At 36.2% G+C, this 19,826-nt stretch overlaps 1 protein-coding gene across 3 annotated transcripts; it reads left to right on the top strand.

The window, feature by feature from the left end:
- The first annotated feature begins 338 nt into the window (after window positions 1–338).
- LOC121956908 (troponin I, fast skeletal muscle-like) lies at window positions 339–14,709 on the top strand. Of its 3 annotated transcripts, none has more exons than XM_042505345.2 (7): window positions 339–358; window positions 9,391–9,426; window positions 10,432–10,468; window positions 10,558–10,686; window positions 10,946–11,035; window positions 12,114–12,290; window positions 13,872–14,709. In XM_042505345.2, exons 2-7 carry the CDS (start codon window positions 9,416–9,418, stop codon window positions 13,950–13,952), a joined length of 525 nt encoding a protein of 174 aa, XP_042361279.1. In that variant the 5' UTR covers window positions 339–358; window positions 9,391–9,415; the 3' UTR covers window positions 13,953–14,709. The 3 variants fall into 3 exon arrangements, with proteins under 3 accessions (XP_042361279.1, XP_042361277.1, XP_042361278.1); XM_042505343.2 differs by lacking the exon at window positions 339–358 and adding an exon at window positions 1,407–1,534; XM_042505344.2 differs by lacking the exon at window positions 339–358 and adding an exon at window positions 8,700–8,942.
- The last annotated feature ends 5,117 nt before the right edge of the window (window positions 14,710–19,826 follow it).

The raw sequence follows: 19,826 nt of genomic DNA, 5'->3' as shown, positions 1-19,826 counted from the left end.
GGAGTGAAGCTTGGACTCCCACTAAGACGCGTCCTCTTCAGCACGTCGCTGATGGAGACGCAGAGAAATATGAACCCGAATCATTTCTTTTAAAGTTTCTCAACTTCTTCAACTTAAATTGAACGTATTTATCCTCCTGCTGCTGAACTTGAACATCAAACACACAAACTGAATCAGAAAAGGAGAAACAGATCTGAGGTTAGTGAAGTCTTAAATTATTTATTGTTTTAATATGTTTTAGTTTGATTCATGACTTTACATCGAGGAGATGTCGTCTGTTTTGTCTCACTTTTCTTTTTTGCGTTTCAGGTATTCAGATGAGTGTTTCAGTTTCTGCTGCTGAGCTGCAACAACAACTGTGAGTGCAACTTTTTTTTATTAAAGGTACAGTCTGTGATTTAAATGTGAAGAAAAAGTGCTGCACCATGATCAAACTCTAAAGCTAAGACACTTACGTCCCAAAATCATAGAAGCATCCTTAACTTCATGAAACTTACTAAAATCCTAGAAATGTATAAAATCCTAAAAAAACTGCCTATAATCCTACAAACATCTGTAAGTACTCCAAATGTCCTAAAAACCCCAGCAAAGGCCTAAATTTCTAAAAATGTTCTAATGTCCTACAAATGTCCTAAAATCCTGTAAATGTCTTAAAATCTTAGAAATATCCTAAAATCCTTGAAATGTGCTAAAATTATTGAAATGTCCAGTAATCCTAGAAACATCCTAAAATTCTAAAAATGTCCTAAAATCCTTAAAAAAAAGTACTAAAATCCTTGAAGCATCTGTAGAAATGTGGTTAAACCCCGGGAAAGGCTTAAATTACTTGAAATTGTCTTAATGTCCCAGAAATGTCCTAAAATCTTAGAAGTATCCTAAAATCACAGAAATATCTAAAAATCCTGGAAATGTCTTGAAATCCCAAAATTAAGAACAAATGTGCTTAAATCCTAGAAACATCCTAAAGTATGAAAATGTTAAGGACTCTCCGCAGGCTCAGATTTCATGCAGCAGCGTGTCCGCGAGCGTTTCCTTCCTGTAAATCTCTCTATATATAAAACACTACATGTGATGTGACATGCAGGCGTAAATTTTACACTTGATGTCTGAATTACAGTTTTTATCGCCGATGACGTGGTTATTTTTAAAGGAAATAATAAATATAACAGCTGATTACAAGCTTTCCAACAGCAGAGAACATTAATACATTAATTTATGGACTGTTGATTAGGAAATGCCTGCGTGGTTTAATCACTTTTCCTGCGCTGCGTCCGTCAGAAGCTGGAAGATAATACAGATAACAATCTTAAAGGGCGGGTTATTTATAATGAGGCAGCAGAGAGAGGGGGCAGATGACACTGTACTGTATTTCATGACCTTGCCAGCTCATTGGTTTGACCAGTAATCCACTTCCATAAAGAGAAAGTGGAGGATTTAGAGGCTATCACAGATTGCAATATATACCTTCTTAACACTCGGTGTGTCCGGGACTCAGTCTGCGTCTCTAACAAGCCGACCGCTCTGCTCTCTTCGAGTAAGACCTCTTTTTGTGTGTGTGTGTGTGTGTGTGAGTGCGTGTGTGTGTTGGTTTGCATGCGCAGTGTTTGCAGGGCAGCAGCTGTAAGTGCTTCATGTTGTCGGTATGTTTAAATCTTTTGTCAGTGGACGGTTGTGAGTTAGAAAAAAAAGTCTGCTGAATATTTGGTTTTGTTAAATTTGTTATGGAGGTGATATTTGATGTGTTTGTGACGGTAAAATGCCAAATATTCACGACTGTTTGATGTTTTGGGGGATTTTAGGAAGCGTTAAAGCAATTTGCACGCTCTCTAGATGACGTTTGATAGATATTTTATTACTTTCATGTCCTTTTGTTGTTAAATCAGGTGAAAAAGTGTGAAGTTTTTGGTTTCTTCAGGATTAGGGTTTTTTTGTGCGGGTTTTGGAGAAGTGCTGTGGTAGCAAAGCGGTGATGTACGGCCTGGTGATAGTGGCACGCTGAAAGGAAACACCACGACAAGGCATGAACGTGAAAGCGGACCCGTCAGTGTTTATCCTCCTGTCAGCGCCGAGGGGCTTCAGCGGAGACCCTGCGGTAATCTGCAGCGGCTGCCAAACCCGGTCTCCGTCTTCACTCTGATCCCCGCTCACCAAATTTAGACTGTTTTCTTCTCAAGCGTTCAGATGTTAAAGCTGTGATTTACTACACAAGGACCTAACAGAGGAGCTTTTATTACCAAGTTTGTCTCCGTCTGCCCTGAACGGCAACTTTTCTTTTTATTTTAACTTGTAGCTTTAGGTTGTATGGAAAGAAATTACATGGACAGTATTTTTTTTAACATGAGGAGGACCTTTCAATCATTTAAAAATGGAAAATAAATAGATAAATAAAATAAAATAAATACAAATAAATGGGGGGGGGGGGGGTAGATAAAAAATAATAAAATAAAATAAAATAAAATAAAATAAAGGTAAAAAAAAAAATAAGTAGACAGGCAAACAAAAAAGTACATTCTGTAGACAAACATTAATTTTTAATTTTTGTTTTTTGCTCAGTCTTTCAGGGAGCATTTTAATGGTGTTTGATTTTAATTCAGCGAGTATGATGATGAAAATTTTGTTTCATATTTATTCTCAAGATTACACCTGAGATCTTCCACATCGTCTGCATTTTGGTTAATTTTTTAGAAAGAGAAAATTTTAATGATTTTTGTAACCTGCAGCGACATCACTTTTCTTTTGCTGCTTTCAGATGACTTTCACAAGTACTTCGACCTTTGAACCCTGAAAAACTTTTTAGTAAAAGTTACTAGATTTAGAAAATTATTTTTTTTTAAGCTAGGGGAAAAGGGTACAGAAAAGTTATATTCATAAATATTGTAATTATATATTTGAAATTATTTTACAAAATCATTATAAGTTTTGTGCACTTTTTCTGTGTTTTTAAAAAAATCTTTCTAAATTTCTTCCCCTTTAAACAATTTTCTTGCCATTTTTTGGGTAATTTCGTCTTTTGTTGCTCAAGAAATCAGGCCAGTTTGCTCCGGTTTCAAAGGGTTAAACCCAAAGTGAAGAGGAAAACATGAAGCACATAGGATGGTTTCCAATTTTTAATACCTTGTCGTTTGCCCTCAAGTCCTGTCGTCATTTCAAGTCTTAATTCTAAAGAGATTAGTTTTTTAAAATATAATTATATACAGAAAAATCTAATTAATGTACGTATGATGTATTTCCTTAAATCCCAGTCAAACCTTAAACAGAAAATAATGAGTGACTTAAATTGTCAGTAATTAGTGACAAATCTTTGGAGGGAAACCTCACCTAAACCTCGTTGAACCTTGTTGAATGCAACTTTTTATTTAAGTATTGTATCTGTGTACACTTTTAAGGTACAAGCGCGTATCTTAAGTAATGTACAAGAACTTAATTTATAAAGCGAAGTACTTTTGAGTCTCAAGTACTTTACTTGAGTCATTTTGCATAAGCAGTACCTTTATTTTAGATATTATAAGTACTGTTTAATGCTTAGACTTTTTTACTTGGGCGGCATTTTAAATGCAGTGTTTTTATACTGTGTTATTGTTAGTTTTACTTGAGTAAAAGATCGCTAGACTTCTTCTGACCACTGGTCTACACCGCAGACTGAAAATAAAGACGTAACTTCCACGATGTCACCTGCTGGTTTAGTTTTGAACGTGGATTGTTTCAGAGACGTGGATACAGCGTTGGTGGGGGGGCCATGTTCATTCCTGTGAAAGTCGCTCAGTGATGCACGAAGCCAAAACCCTCGAGCTGACTACTTTTAGTTTAACACTCTGATCTGAATGGAAATAAACTGATTTAATCTTGTGGCTTTTTCAGACTTTCCAAATGTTATCGAACCTGATGCATCAAATTCTGACGGAGATAAGAGACATTTTGTGGAGACTGTGACACTAAAAAAGTTTTCGAAATTTTTTGCTATTTTATCAACGGGAAAAAATCTTCTTGGGCCAAATGGCATAAAGTGACGGACTCTAGAGTTGTAATTCTGCTTTTTTGCCATTACGGAAATTGGCCTCTAAGGCAGTGCACTTATAGGGGCCGAGTTTTAAAGACTCAAATTTAGCATTTTGGCCGTTTTCATCTTAAACGTTTTTTTGTAGCAGGTTGTTAACGTGTTTATTTCTTGGCCGTTTTTACATGGAGGTCTCTGGGGACTGACTGTGTGTTTGAGCTTGATGCAAGTGGACATTTGAGGAACTTTTAAGTAATTTCCTTGTTTATTTTTGTTTTCTCACTCTCACTTGTTTGTTTTTTTAACCTTTCATTTCAAAATTTTAGAGTCTTTTTTTGCAGTTTTTCTTGCTATTTTTGGGTTAATTTCTTCTTAAGTTGCTAATTACCTAGATTTTGAAAAAAAAGAAAATATGCAGTTTCAAAGAGTTAATTGTCAGATTGTCAAACATTTTATTTCAATAGAGGAGCTTTTTAAATTTTTTTAATTCGTAGTTTCACAGACGTGAACAGCACGTTTTCTCTGCGATATCTCTTCTCTCTCAGCTCTTTTTTTTGCACGGGGTTTAAATGCCATTGTGCTCTCTTGTCTGTATTTCTGTCTGTGTGAAGCAGATGCATCTGACGTCAGCCCAGCAGCGAGTTATTTTTGCAATAGCGTCTTGTCCGCCTGAGGGATGTTCTGCAGTGTTGAGTTACTGTGAACCCGTTCATCGTCCCTCTGGAGACAATCCTGCACATAACACACACTCGCACTTACTTAAGACAAAATCAGGCCCCAGATTTAGATATTATCCCGTCTCCAGAGCAACATGTTGTTATGTCCAGCGAGTTTCGAGTGTCCTAAAAATACCCCGTCAGCCCCGGAGATGCCCCCTGCCCGTTATTGGTTTACAGCCATTTGTTCCCGGGCCAGCTATGTGTTGTAGGATGCCTGCGCTGGTTGTCAGACGTCTTTTCTTTTAAGACGAGCCTGCTGTCGTTTATTTTTTTCTCCATAATGAAGATGTTGGGAACAGCTGCGGCTCCAGGAATAGAGCTTTAATCCACCGCTCCATCACAGCTCCTAAACATTACAGCAGGTCTGGCCTCCTGGTACCTCTGGAAGTGGCCTCAAAGTCCTCCGGGCTCGGCCTCAGAGGGTCCATTTACATTATTTCATCCTGTTACTGCGTCTGCTGGATACAGGGGTGGCATGTAACTTATTGACTCAAGCACTGTACTGATTTGAGTTATTTGGCAGTTAAATATTCCCATTTGATGCTACTTTATGCTTCTATGGGGGGATATTTTACTGAGTTTATATTTACTGTGATACTACAAGTGTATGTAGCTACTAATATTTCCATGATTTTACTTGAGAGGGATTTTTTTTAACCTTTTGAAACCTTTTAAATTGTCTTTGTTTCTTTTAAAAAATGGGTAATGAGCAACCAAAGAAGAAATCATCCAATTAGCATTAAATTAGTAAAAAAAAAAGTACAGGAAAATGATGTGGGGGGGGGATACCAAAAAAAGGCAAACAAGACTTGGGATAGCACTTAATTATAATAATTCTGCAACATAATTTAAAATACATAATTATGATAATTATAATTATAGTTTTTCCCTAGTTTTTTCTTTTAATAAGGCAAACAACACTTGGAATAGCGCTCAAAATTTTTTATAATTCTGTAAAATAATTTTAAATACATAATTACAACAACTGTACATAGTTTTTCCCTAGCTTTTTTCTCCAGCTTTTGTAAAATTATTTTGTAAAATCTACCAATTTCTTGCGAAATGTGCAACATTTCATACCAATTTGCTCATTGTCTTTTTCCTCAGGCTTCTGAAAGAAATTTGCATCATTTTTCTCAAGGTTCAAAGGTCATCTGACAGCAGCACAAGAAAATAATGTCGCTCCAATAAAGTTAATTAATTCGGGACTTTTACTTGTAAAGGAGTATTTTCATATTGTCACAGTAACTGTCAAATCTGACAAGTTGATCTTACTACGAAAAAAGCCTGGGAAAAACTATATTTGTAATTGTCATAATTACATTTTTAAAACATGGCACAGAATTTTTATAATTTTTAAGCACTTTTTTCTGGTCATTTTCTTGTTTGTTTTTTATTTTGCTTTTGCTTTTTGGTGTTTAAATAAAAGTAACTTAAATTAAGCCCATTCACTTTGGTTTCAAAGGGTTAAGTTAGATCTACTTTTGCAGCGTTGGTTCTTTAACTTCAAGTAAAAGATCAAAATTTTGGTTTTATTTACTTGTGAGTCAGATTTCTGCTTTATCCCCAAACGTGAATGTCATTTCCTTTGTGGTGCTTGAAGAAAAACATTGTTTATCTTCCATATCTTTAAATTTGCAGTGGTTGGCGTGTGTGTGACAGTAACATGCACAGAGGCACAGTCTAATCTTTGCTCCCACGTATCAAAAGAAAAAACTGAAAAGCCGTTTTTAAGATTACGTAACTGCTGTGTGGTCATGCAGACTTAAATAAGCACCAATAACAGAACTGACAGCAGCAGCTGCAGACACGATGTTTACCTCGCAGGCACGTTTCACGTCCACGTTTCACACCGGCTGAATAACTGAAACATAATCGAAATCTCCCTGAACAGTTAGAAATTAATCTAACAATTAGCCTTTGGTCAGTATTACTGTTTAGAATAGATCATTAATAGTTGATAGAGTACAAAAAGACACAAAAACTACATGGTTGTAGAGGCTAAAATGCTAATTATAAACCTCAAAACAAGATTGTTTGATGCTCTAACAACACCAGACAGATGTGAGCAACATTAGCATGTTATTGTGCTCATGCTAATATAGCACAATTGCATGTTTGCATGCTAGATTTGCTAATGTCAATATAAATAGCATTCTATCATGCTAATTTTAACTTTGCTAGCATAATTTCTCTCCTATATTTGCTATTGTGACATGATAAGGTTTAGAAAGTCAGGTAGCATTTAGCATTTTAGCATGCTAGTGTTAGCATGCCATGTTAGCATTCATGATTTGAATTTTAGAGGTATTAAATCATTAAATGAAGTGTTAATTTTGGTTTGCTAATAGCACGTCGCTCTAAAATGCTAAAAATATGACTGTTATCATGCTAGCATGTATTATGTTGAATTTACTGTGCTATAATGCTATGTGTCAAATTTAACATGTTATTTAGCATGTTATTTTGACATAACTACCATTCTATCATGCTTATTTTACCTTTGCTAACATACTTTCTTGCCTATATTTGTTATAGCAACATAAAATTTAGAAAGTCAGGTAACGTTTAGCATATTAACATGCTAATGTTAGCATGTCATGTTAGCAATTGAATCAAAGTACACGTAAAGCAGGAGTTCAGTGACTGAAATGTAAACTGATATCAAGCTAACATTTAATATGTAGCATTTAGTTTACTACAATTCTACATTTTAGCATGTCACATCTAACATGTTATTTAGCATATGTTGCCATAATGTCATTTAGCTTGTTAAGATCTATTATTGAAATTTAGCATGTTATGCTAACTTCTCTCATCATGGCAGAGAACCTCTAAAATTAGACTGAATTTCCTTCAACCTTAACTGAGGCTAATTGTAACATGGTAACAATAGCATGCTACCTTGCTATATGTGCTATAGCATTATGAACTAGCATAGCATAGACAACATGCTAACATGCTATTGTTTGCTTTGTTTGTTTGGATCAACATAGTTTTTCTTGTGTACGTTTAAATGCCTTTCACAAGCTTTTTGACCTTTTGAAACCTAATTTGTGGGAGATCTTTGTGGAAAAATAGGAAAAAATGCCAAGACCCAAAAAAAAAGAAGGGAGCAATATTAGAAAAATATAACAAAAAATAAGTAAATTGGGAAAAGTGTCCAGAAAACTATGTTGCGTACTGCATAACTAGTATTAATAATATTAATAATGACGATAACAATAAATCAGAATTATATAGTGCTTTTCTTTTCCTCAAATGAGATATAAATACATAAGAAAAAGACAGCAGGAAAAAACAGTCATTTCTTTAATGTGATCATTAAAATAAAGTGAATATTAAAGCTGCGGTGAGCTTCGAGGACCTTTTTGAATGCGGACAGTGTGGGGGAGTTTTTTCATTTGGTTGGGTGTAATAATAAGTACATACTGGACCCCTGGATCGCTCAACAGCTGCTCACCTGGTGCACATGCCAAACACAGTTTCTGGGTTTACTGCTGTTGTGCGCTGCCCGCTGAACACACGCAGCAGTGTTTCTCCCGCTGGCTCCGCTGTGCTTGAGACAAGTTTTACAAATGCAAAACCTGCATGGATCAAAAAGCCATCATAAAAAAAATCCGGATTATTTATCCTGCCATGAAGTGAGGAGTTTTGACCTGTTGGTGTCGCTGAAAGAACAGTCAGAGGATTAAGCCGTCACGAGTCATCCTCTGGTTTCTAAAACGTCTGAAAGTAAATTTCGTGCCAGTCCATCTCACAGTTGTGGAGTTATTTGCTCTGCACCACAAACAGATTTTGGACCGCCGTCCCCAGAGCCACGTAGCTAAAAATAGCCTTCTGGTCCTTTAAGGCATTAACGCGGCCTCAGTTTCAAAGTTCAGTTGCATTTAATGTCCTGGAATCAACATTGAAGTCTTAAGATAGAATTAATATGATCCAAACATGAAATGTGAGACAGATGAGTCTCTGCAGCAGGATGGGATCAGAACGAGCTCAGAACAGCTGAAAGTGAACGTGTCGAGTTTAACTTTTACCTTTCTGTGAAACTACAAACAGACTTTATAAGAAAAAAACAAAACCAACCTGATGCTTTTTCCTACAGCCGTCGGCAGAAAAGCTGCATCACGTCACATTCACTTGTGCTGCTTTCAGACGCCTGAAACAAACGTTAAAACCTCTGAAAACTGAGCAGAAAGGTTTACTCTTTCCAAACACATGGGGGAAAGGTAAACAATTTGACAAGAAATGTAGAGCAAACTGCGATAAATTTGTGTGTTAGAAACTTTTCCTGAAAACTTTCTTAAAAAATGGGATTACTAGAAAATTTTATATTTAATGTCCAAAAAAAAAGAATTATTGTAATAATAAAATTACAGGAAAAAAATAACAAAATATTTTTATAATTCTATATTTTAATTTTAAAGAATGTTTTCCAGGCCACTTGCTTGTTTTTTTTTCTCCTTTGTTGCTTTTTTTTGAGGTAATTTATTGCTTGGCAACACTAAAACGTATGGGGTCATGTATGTGATGTGTGTTACTTTTTATGCTGCAGAAACACTTAAATGTCACATAGGCCTATGTGAAGGTACAACTGTAATTTTAATGGCATCTTTTGTGTGTGTGTGTGTGTGTGTGTGTGTGTGTCTGTGTGTGTTTTTGTTGTTTTTTTTTCAGATAATATCCAGATCCTGCAGCTAAGATGGCCACTGAGTGAGTTCACAGTTTGATCTGTGTCACTGTGCTTATTGTTTTGTTAGTTAGTTAGTTAGCAGCGTGTCATATATAGGCTACTGTCATATACTGTTTTTGACAGTGTGTTGATATTTCTTCCTACTTAGTTATATAGTTATAGTTATATATATATATATATATATAGCCTATATGTATATGTATATATTAGGGATGCACGATAATTATCAGCCCAATAATGGAACTTATGACGTCATACTGATAATTCCGATTACAACATTTTTGGCTGATAAATAGAACCAATAATGATAAGCAGAAATGGCTTTGATTTCGCCCGTGTTGCCATGGTTTCGCTGTTCCACGCCAGTTCCTTTCTATGGTTGTCCTTATAAAAGGATGTGTGTGGTCATATTAAGTTCTGTAGCTGCTGCTTCCTGACATTTTGGGGAGCGTTCCTCTCTATAGATCCACTAGAACTCAAAGACAATATTATTTTCGGCATTATTTTTGTACAATTCAAGTTGAAGGGAAAAAAAACAACCCAAAAATATAAAAATCAAATTGATTTTGCTCTTTTACAAAAATTGGACTGTCCCAGCTTTTTGTCTGAAATGACCACATCTCAGCCTTTTATAGCCTCAGGTAATGAAAAACAAACAAAAAGAAATGATTGGTTATCGGTATCTTATCGGTCACGAGAAGCTGGAAATTATCGGTTTATTGTATCAGTTGAAATGATCATTATCATGCATCACTGGTGTATATGTGCATATATATATTTGTGTGTGTGTGTGTGTGTGTGTGTGTGTAAAAAAATACCTGAAAAAAAACATTAAAATTAAATAAAAGGAAATTACTTGAAAAAAACAACTTCAGAAATTATTTAAAAAATAAGTAATTAACTGCCGAGCTTTATACAAATATATAGTCTTTGTTAAACATTTTTTGTATGTTAATGGTTTGTCTGTATTTGTTGACTTAAAAAATGTGAATAAAATGATTGATATTTTGCGTTTTCACCTGCAGAAAGAGACTGTCTGCGCGGCGTAAGCATACTCTGAAGGTAAGAAATTAGTTTTTTTATTCTCTACAAAAAAGAGCAGAAATGCTGTTTTGAAATCTTTGGCTGAAAATGCTAAATTTCGTTAACAGGGATGTATGCTGCTGGTGGCGACTAACTTGTTGGAGGCCGAATCAGTAATGAAGGTGGACGAGAGAGAGAAGTTCCTGGCAGACAAGTGTCCTCCTCTGGAGCTGCCGTACTCGAGGGACGAGCTCCTGGTGAGACACAAACTGGACTCTGCATTGTCTTTACGAGGAAAAGAGTTCACGTACATCACTGCTCAGACGTTTGTAACCTGCCGAAACAAAAGCGCAGAGGAAATCCTGAGACACATTTTAACTCAGTTTTGGCTGTTTTGTTGGTTTAAGTCTTGTTAAAGATCTTTTTTTTGTCAAAATGAAGTCAAATTAATAATAAAAGCTTGCATCAGCTCACAGGTGCAACAATGACGACTTTTAAAAATCGTTTTCTCTGCAGGAACTTTGCAAGAAACTCCATGAGCAGATCGACATCAGTGAGGAGGAGAGATACTGCATAGAGTTCAAACTGAACATGGTGCTGAATGAGGTGAGACTCTCCGCTTTTCACAGCACTTTCCCCTGCGCCTGAAGTTAACCCTTTACACACTGGGTTTACGGCAGTTTTGTTGAAGCATTAAAACCTCTGGGACCTGAGAAAATTGGGGGTTTTTGAAAACTTGAAAAAAAAGGCAATGAGTAACTTGGCAACAAATGTCCAGTGAATTGCAAAAAATGAGTGTAAAGTGACAAGAAATTAACTTGAAAATTAGCTGTTGGGAGATTATTAGGGTTTTTGGGGGTTTTTTTTAAGGAAAAAGTGCCAAGAAAACTATATTCATATTTTTTTATTATTATATATTTTAAATTCTGCTGCAGGGAAAAAAATAAAGCAGTTTTTCAAGGTAATCCACTCATTTCTTTTTTCTTTTTAATTTACTTTACTTTAAAACTTTTTCTTATTTTGAAGGAAATTTTCTTGTTTTAAAGATTTCTCACACATTTTTGGGCCTTTTCTTGTGATGTTGCTTATTGTCTCCTTTTCGTATTTCTGTACTTCCTGAATAAATCAAGTCACTTTGCTCAGGTTTCAAAGGGTTAATATAGTGCAGCTCTGTGAGGTGTTTACCGTGATTCACTTCTGTACATGAACTTCACTCAAAGGGCAAGAAAATACCTGATGTGCTGTTTTAGTAAGTTTGTTCTTTATTTCAAACATGCGTAATGAACAAAATAAAATAAAAGCAAGACAAACAACACCAGAATGACACACACACACACACACACACACACACACACACATATACATATATATATATATATATATATATTTAAATTTATTTTAAAAAAGTAGGTAATATTTTGATTAAAACATTATTTTTCCACCGTGTTAAGGTGAATTTGTTCTCACATAGGATCTTTTTCTTGTTCAGGAACTTTGACATTCGTTCTCTTATGTCGTGTTTCAGCTCGCCACTGTCTGGAAGTGTTTGAAATAAATTGTGAATGTATCGTGACGTTACGTGTCAGCAGTCAAACACCTCTCTGTGTGAGAACTTAAATTATTTTGTCACGCCTGTAACGACGTATGATAATTTGACCTGTAATAATCCCGAATCCTCCCGAAGGTCCGAGACCTCAACATAAAGATTGTGGATCTGAGGGGAAAATTCAAGCGGCCCCGTCTGAAGAAAGTGCGCATGTCTGCTGACGCCATGCTGAAGGCTCTGCTGGGCTCCAAACACACCGTCAACATGGACCTGAGGGCCAACCTGAAGCAGGTCAAGAAGGAGGTGAAAGAGGAGGTGAGCTTCAATGGTCCTCTGACTCATTTCCCTTTTTATTATCCTGCCTTTACATCAGCTTTAACCCTTTGATTAACGTCACTTTTTTGTGCTGCATTCAGACGCTTTTCACAAGTATTTCAGCGTTTGGTTCCCGAGCAAGAAAAACGTGTTGGAAGGCAATGAGAAACTCGAAAAAAATAAGCTTAAAAAAATCCTCTGCAAATTGCAAGAAATCTGTAAATATATTTAGATTATACTGGAAATGATTCAGAATTGGGAGTTAAATGTACGGTACATCATACGTACGTTCTAATTTGCTTTGCATTGTGGGTATTTTATAGTGCACTATATAGTGGATGAAACTGAGAATTTGAACACGACTACAAATATTGGCAAACACAACATATAGTGCATTATTATCGTGATGGTGAACAGTTTCAAACACAGCTGATGACATCAACATGTCCGTAACAACCATTCGGCGTCCCCGTTATGTGGCGGCGGATCTCGTCCTCTCGTCCTGGACCGCAATGTTGGTCCAATTTGTGGACATTTACGTACGGCTGCTGATCTTCTTTTTCTTCACGTTAGCGGCTCACTGCTACTTGTTGCTTTTCAAGAGTAACAAAACCCCAAAAGCACTTTATTCATTGTCATTGTGTTTGCGGACATTTACGTCCGCTGAGCTAGCTGCTAACTGCTGTCATCAGCTGCTTTTTAAATCGCCGTCAAAAACTCCACATAGACCTCAGTTTGGCGTTGTTATTAACTTCGCCGCCGGCTTAAAGGCGAGAGAAGTCGATCTACTTCACAGTGGTTATTTTTTAACAGCGTGATATCCTGCCATGAACCGGCCGTGTCAAAGGAGATATCGGGGTGCATGCAGAGTCGCTATTACACGCCACGGGACCGGGAATAACGATTAAAACCTGAAATTCAATTCATATTAGAACGTCTGTGGCCGAGGATACTGAAAGATTTAACCGTCAAAAATAAAGCTTGCCACTATTTTGTGTGAAATATCATATTTCACGCAAATCCTTAAAAAGTCTTAAAAGGCATTGAATTCATTCTTTTATAAATAAGGCCTTAATTGGTATTCAAATGTCTTAAATCAGTATTTCAAAAATATTAGAAATGCTTAGACATGGCATGAGTCAATTTTTTTTTTTACGCTGCATTGTAATATCTCAAAATACATGGAAACATCTATTTTAAAAAAAGTCACAAAGAAAACTCGCCAACAAAAGCCAGGTATTTCCCAGTTTTTTTCGCTGGACTTGAATGTTTCATTTAACAATAAACATTTGGACGAAATTGACTGTAATCTAAAATAAAAATGTATTACTTTTTTTTAAACTACTTTTTTTTTATTTTAAATAAATAAATAATTATTTTTTTAATTTAATTTTTTTTAAATTTTTTTTTTATTTTGGTTACTGTAAAATTGTTCTTAAATTTCATCCCTGGTGATATTAAAAAAGTCTTAAAAAGTCTTAAATCTAACATGCCTGAAGCTGTAGAAGCCCTGATTATTATACACTCGCCGCCTCTTTCTCTCTGTCTTTGGTCTAAATGAAATATCGTCTGTGTTCACAGGACAAGCAGCTGCGCGATGTGGGCGACTGGCGTAAGAACATCGAAGACAAGTCTGATAGGAAGAAGATGTTTGATAGTTAAATGTGATCCGTCATCGACTGTTGGGCTTAAACGAGCGCTTTTCAGGACAGAATTCAGGTCTGATGTCGTTTGTAACTGAAGAGTTTTATTCCCAAAAAAAGCTGCATATCCACTGAAGAACTACTTTTACTGAAGATAAGATGTGAGGATAAGAAATGACTGAAGTGGAGGTTTGATCGATAAACAGTTGAATAATATTTCAACACATCTTACAAAAAAAGATGGTGTTTTGATTTGGTACCGCAAGTGATGAATGATAATCTCCTCAGTTGGTTTACAGGATTTTAAAATCTTTTTACCTTTTAATGTGGCCATTTTTTCTTCCAAAGACAGAGTTGAGTTAAACACTTTATTTTCAAATATAGAAAACCTGTAGTAAAACCTGAGGCAGTGTTTGGGTCGTTTCTGGATATCTGTCATTGGAACAAAACTCTCCAGTTGAATCTAAGCTTCCTTCTGCTTTTGCCTGTATTTACACTGTACTGTGATGTATTTGTACTCCAAGTTGTGTACTGATGCCAGTATTAGTACGTGGTGAATCAAACCTGCTTTTATTCTGTGAAGGCTGACTTACGCTGCGGCGTAAAAATATCGCTACACCTTCAAAGAAACGACTTCTCTGCTGCAGGAGTGTAATTCAGCCTTCAGTCTGTACTAAACGGCATCATGTCGTCTTTTCTAAACTGTTCAAACAGAAATGTGATGTACTTTTCTCTTCTTCTTGCTGTCACATTAAATACAAAAAGCTTCATGTTCATCTTGTTCATAGTCTTGTTGAATTTGTAAACACATTGCTTGCTGTGTAGTACGCACAGGTTCATTTTGGCTGGGTCTGACTTCATATCTTTTTTGTTTTATTTTTAACCCTCCACAAATATTGTTTTTTCTTTATCTTCCCTGAGTGGCCGGCAGAAAATGCATGACCATCCCTCCACCATGAATTTGGTTTTTAAATAGTGTTTGATGTTTGAAAGTTAAAAGTTGAAGATGAAATCATGGAGCTGAAAAAAACCTCACTCTTTTCGTGCATGCTGGTTAATCAGTGCAAGTGGTTTATTTTGGACCACTTGATTTGGCTTAAATGAGACGTAGAATAAAGCGACTTTGATGAAACAGTACTGTTTTAAGCCCAGATTTGGTTACGATTTTTTTTCTGATGTAACCATTCATTGCATAATTTGTCCAAGTAAACTCAGAAATTTTAAATTCCTTTCTACTTATAGATTCTGGGTATGAAAAACTGTAATTTTGGTGATTTTTTAATGAAAACAGCAGTTTTGAAGGCATGTTTTCTTTTTATGACTTAGTTGTTTGTTTGTTTTTTTAAATTACACAAAACAAAAAATGAACACCAATCCAGCACACAAATCCACTCAGCCTAACCCCAAAACACGAGGGATAAACAGCAAATCAATACATCAATTAATATGGCTTCATTAAAAAGAAAACACATAGAAGAAAAAACAAATTGTACAGATGAGGACTTTTAAGAACATTAAACAAGCATGAAATCCACCTGACATTAATTGTGATTTAATTGCTTCCATCTAACTCTTACTTCAAGGTATGTTTTCTTAAAAAAAAGAATTTAAAAGAAATCTGTCAAAAAATACAGCCTTTCAAAAATATATGCCTCCCCGTATTTACACCACCCCCTCCTTCACATAAATAACCAACAGTCCCTTAGGTAACGACGCACATGAGCTGATCATTGTATGACAAGACGTGACAGCCACCAAAAAATGAAGCCAAAACATCTCTATCGCCCCCTGGTGCCTGGCTGCAGAATAGGTCATAAACCCGCCCCCTCCGCGTTAGCCAATGGGACACGAGCCACACTAAAAACGCATAAATACACGTCAAATACATTTTTACAACTATAGTTTCAGTCATTTAAGATCGATTCTGACGCCCTGATGTTTGTTTAAGTGTTTGTTTTTCTTATACGTTTGGTTTTGATTAGCTTTAAGATGCTAGAAAAAGCATTTTGGTTGACAGCGGTGGAAGCCAATCAGTGTGCGTATGTTCAATTCTGCTGCTCACGATTGGTCGGCTGGGTGTATGGGCGGAACTCGATATCGCGGAAATGGCTACAGTGAAGTTGTCCATCAGTAAAAACAGCGGATGTGAAGACGAACCTGTAGCAGTCGAAAGGCATTTAAATCCACCACGCTTCTGTACAGTAGGACGACTGGTAAATAACTATTTGCTTAAATTACCGGTTGTTCTCCTTTTCGGCGCAATTGAACTGCCCTCGGTTTAATAGGCTACTATGCTCGTTATGCTAACGTTAACTTTATGCTATACCGTAGCTAATGAGATTTTATGATGGAGAAGATCATTGTGATTTATAGTAGCTCAGTGATGTGATTTAGACGTTTTTAATGTATGAATTGTGACTGTGTAACATTACTTACAATTTGGGATTTTTGAAAAGTTAACACACAGATAACACTTGGTTACCTTAGGTAAAAGTTAGCTAACTTGTAACCATAAACAACATACAGATATCTATGAAAACAAAAAATATTTTAGTACCAAAATGTTTAAATCCTAAAGACACTGAATATGAAATAATGCTAATAATTTGTGATTTTTTTTTTCATCCGTTGTCAGGATTTTGGAAAGGTTTACATAAATAATCTAACACTCCTTTGCATAAAGGTAACCTTTAGCGAACTTCCAACCGCTGGCGAACCTTTAACCGTAAGCGAACCGATAGCGGACTTTTAACCGTTAGCAAACCTGTAACCGTTAGCAAACCTGTAACCGTTAGCAAACCTGTAACCGTTGTGAACTTTTAACCGTTAGCAAACGTGTAACCGTTAGGGAACTTTTAACCGTTAGCGAATTTTAACCGTTAGGGAACTTTTAAGCGTTAGCAAACGTGTAACCGTTAGCGAATTTGAACCGTTAGCAAACCTGTAACCGTTAGCGAAATTTTTACCATTAGCAAACTTGTGACTGTTAGGGAACTTTTAACCGTTAGCAAACTTGTGACCATTAGGGAACTTGTAACCGTTAGCAAACCTGTAACCGTTAGCGAATTTGAACCGTTAGCAAACCTGTAACCGTTAGCGAAATTTTTACCATTAGCAAACTTGTGACTGTTAGGGAACTTGTAACCGTTAGCAAACTTGTAACAGTTAGCGAACTTTTAACCATAAGCAGACTTGTAACCATTAGCATGAGCAACAGACAGATATCGACAAAAACAGAAAGTCTTGTCGTACCAAAAATGTAAAGTCACAGAAGATAAAACCATTGTAATAATTCGAAAGTTTTTTCTTCATATCTTATTAAGATTCTTGAAAGGTTACTTAAGCTTACACTCAATTATTTTAGTTAACCGTTACTGAACTTGTAACCGTTAGCATGAGCAATACAGGTATAGATAGGCCTATCTGTAAAATACATTACTCTTTATTTATCAATAGAGACAGAAATGATTTTGTGCTAAAATGTATAGTCACAGAATATAATACAATGCTAATTATTTGTGATTTTTTAAAATTTTGTTATTACTATTTTTGAAAGGTTTTCATACTGCAGCTAACCATTAACAAACCTGTACCCATTAGCATGAGCAACAGATTATGAAGAAGATTGAAGAAAACAAAGTATTTTGGTGCCAATCTTTATGCAAACTTGGTAACTGTATTCCTGTAAAAAAACAATAACCTTCATAGGAATGCAAATAAAGTTTATTTTAGACAAGTAAAAGTCCAGTTAATGTATTAGAGCCCCCAGTACTTGTATGTTTTTCATTTGTGATACTGAGAGAAAATTTGACACTATCTGTGACAGCAGAATCCTCATTATTGTTTCTTTATTTTTAAGCCCTTGCATATATCTGCTGTTGGTTCAAACCTATAAATGGAAATGTATATACCCTTTTCCAGTTGGAGCAGATAAGGTGAGTTATTACATCATTTGTGTATGTTAAAAATTGTGTTTTTTTTCCCACAGTATTTACTTGGTTTTCTCTTTTCTTGCTTACAGATTAACTTAAATGTGACCTGGCATGGTTTTCTGCAGAGGTATGTTTATTCAATTTCTTGTTGCAGTTAGATAAGACAGATAAAATATTATTTCATTCATTCTGAAGAAAATTGTTGTGCAGCAGTTGCAGTACAAAGTAGGAAGTAGTGGATATATATGGTGTAAAAAAATATACACAAAGTCAAAAATATAACAGGTTAACAGTAAGGGTCATTTTTGGTAAGTTACACCATAAATCTGAAGCCATTCCTGTGGTTTGACAGCCAGTGAAATAAAAAACAAGCATAACAATGTCGAAAAGTTATTTCTGTGTATGCAGAGGGGGTGCTGGTTTCAGTTTCAGCTGCTCCGTTCTTTGGGTGTGAGAGGTGCAGTTGTTTCCAGTACCATAAAGACAGATGGAGTGTTTTGTGGATGTGTCACAGATTAAAATTACAAGTCAGTGTGCAGAAGGTGGGTGGGGGACTTGGCCTGTCAATGGTTGGCTTCCCAACTTGTAAAAATAATGATTTGTTTCTGTATTGAACAAACAGTCGTATATCTTGTATATAATGATGCCTGTGGAACAGCGTTACTCATCTTACAATACAAACCACCCCCCAACCATTATCTCACTCACAAATAGAAAAAAAAGTGATTCACTCTAGTAATTTCTTTTGTACTTTTAGTATTACCAGAAATATCTAAAAAATGTACAAATGTCCGAAAAACCTAGAGACATTCTAAAATCCAAGAATTGTCCTTAAATCCCAGAAGTGTCTTAAAATCCAACAAATATCCTAAAATCCTAGAGATGTCCTAAAATCCTGGAAATGTCCTAAAGTCTGAGAAATATCCTGAAATCCTAGAAATGTACTTAAAATAAAAAGATGTCCTAAAATTCTAGAAATATGGGGCTGCTGCAACTGGCCTCCTGTCATTTTTTAAGAGTGCCCTCTAATCAAAGCACGTTGAGGCTCCCTGCTGTAGAATATGAAGCCAGATTCAGTCCAGAGGCCTGAGTTTGTCCTGATCTCTACTGCACAATGTTACAGCGCTCGAGTCATGACGGTGTGAATCACGTCGGCCTCTGACCTGCACTGACAGGTAATATCGACATGTCGAAAACAGCCTCTGCTTTATGGCTCACCGGGCGGTAAATAATCTTTATGATTTGTTTCGTTGCTCCCATTTTGCTCACACCTCTCTAAACAGTAAACAGCCTCAACAATGTCTTGTGTTTGGCATGTCATTCCTCAGAGTTAATGCAGGTTATATATGACCCCTGCTGACGGCTGTATCATATCCTCAGATAACAGCTGCCTCTTCTCCTCGGCTCACACCAGCCAGATTTAGAAATGAGTGAACAGAGCAGGAGGGCCGTCTGGAGAGAGAGAGCTGCGGCAGTTTGCTTCTCACAATGGCCGCTGTGCTGTTGACCTGTGGGGAAGACACTTTACACTGTGATAATGTGGAAAACTTCAGAAAAACATCTCTTTACTCTTTATTGATACGTTTTTTTTTTTATTTCAGGCAGGAGGTGAAAGGTTATCTTAGAGCCCTGAACATGAATGAAAACTGTCTTCAAGACTTCCAGGTAAGAAGCAGCTGACAGTTTGAGGATCATTTCCACTAAAAAAGGTTAGAAGAGATGAGAGATAAAACACGAGTTAACTACAAAAGTAGCAGTTACTTCAAACTGACATGTTATTGTATCAAATCTCTCAAGTTTTGATGCGTTTTGGAAAATATGGTTTCTCTGTGACACTGTGACACTGTTGTTTGACGAGTGCTGCCCGCCCCACAAAATTTCCTTTCAATGCATCACCGGCCATAATGTACATGACTGACTGACTGATTATATCGTTGCCGTGATCATTCCTAAATGCATGT

Source organism: Plectropomus leopardus, chromosome 7 (assembly GCF_026936395.1).
Source record: "Plectropomus leopardus strain MGB_pleo_1.0 chromosome 7, ASM2693639v1, whole genome shotgun sequence".
NCBI classification, from domain to species: domain Eukaryota; kingdom Metazoa; phylum Chordata; class Actinopteri; order Perciformes; family Serranidae; genus Plectropomus; species Plectropomus leopardus.
This window is presented reverse-complemented; position numbering and strand designations above follow the sequence as displayed.

What these genes read in the sequence shown, in the direction of transcription:
- LOC121956908 (XM_042505345.2), top strand. An exon ending in GGCGTAAGCATACTCTGAAG is followed by an intron (nt 10,469 to 10,557) that starts GTAAGAAATTAG and finishes TTTCGTTAACAG; the next exon opens with GGATGTATGCTGCTGGTGGC. An exon ending in ACTCGAGGGACGAGCTCCTG is followed by an intron (nt 10,687 to 10,945) that starts GTGAGACACAAA and finishes TTTTCTCTGCAG; the next exon opens with GAACTTTGCAAGAAACTCCA.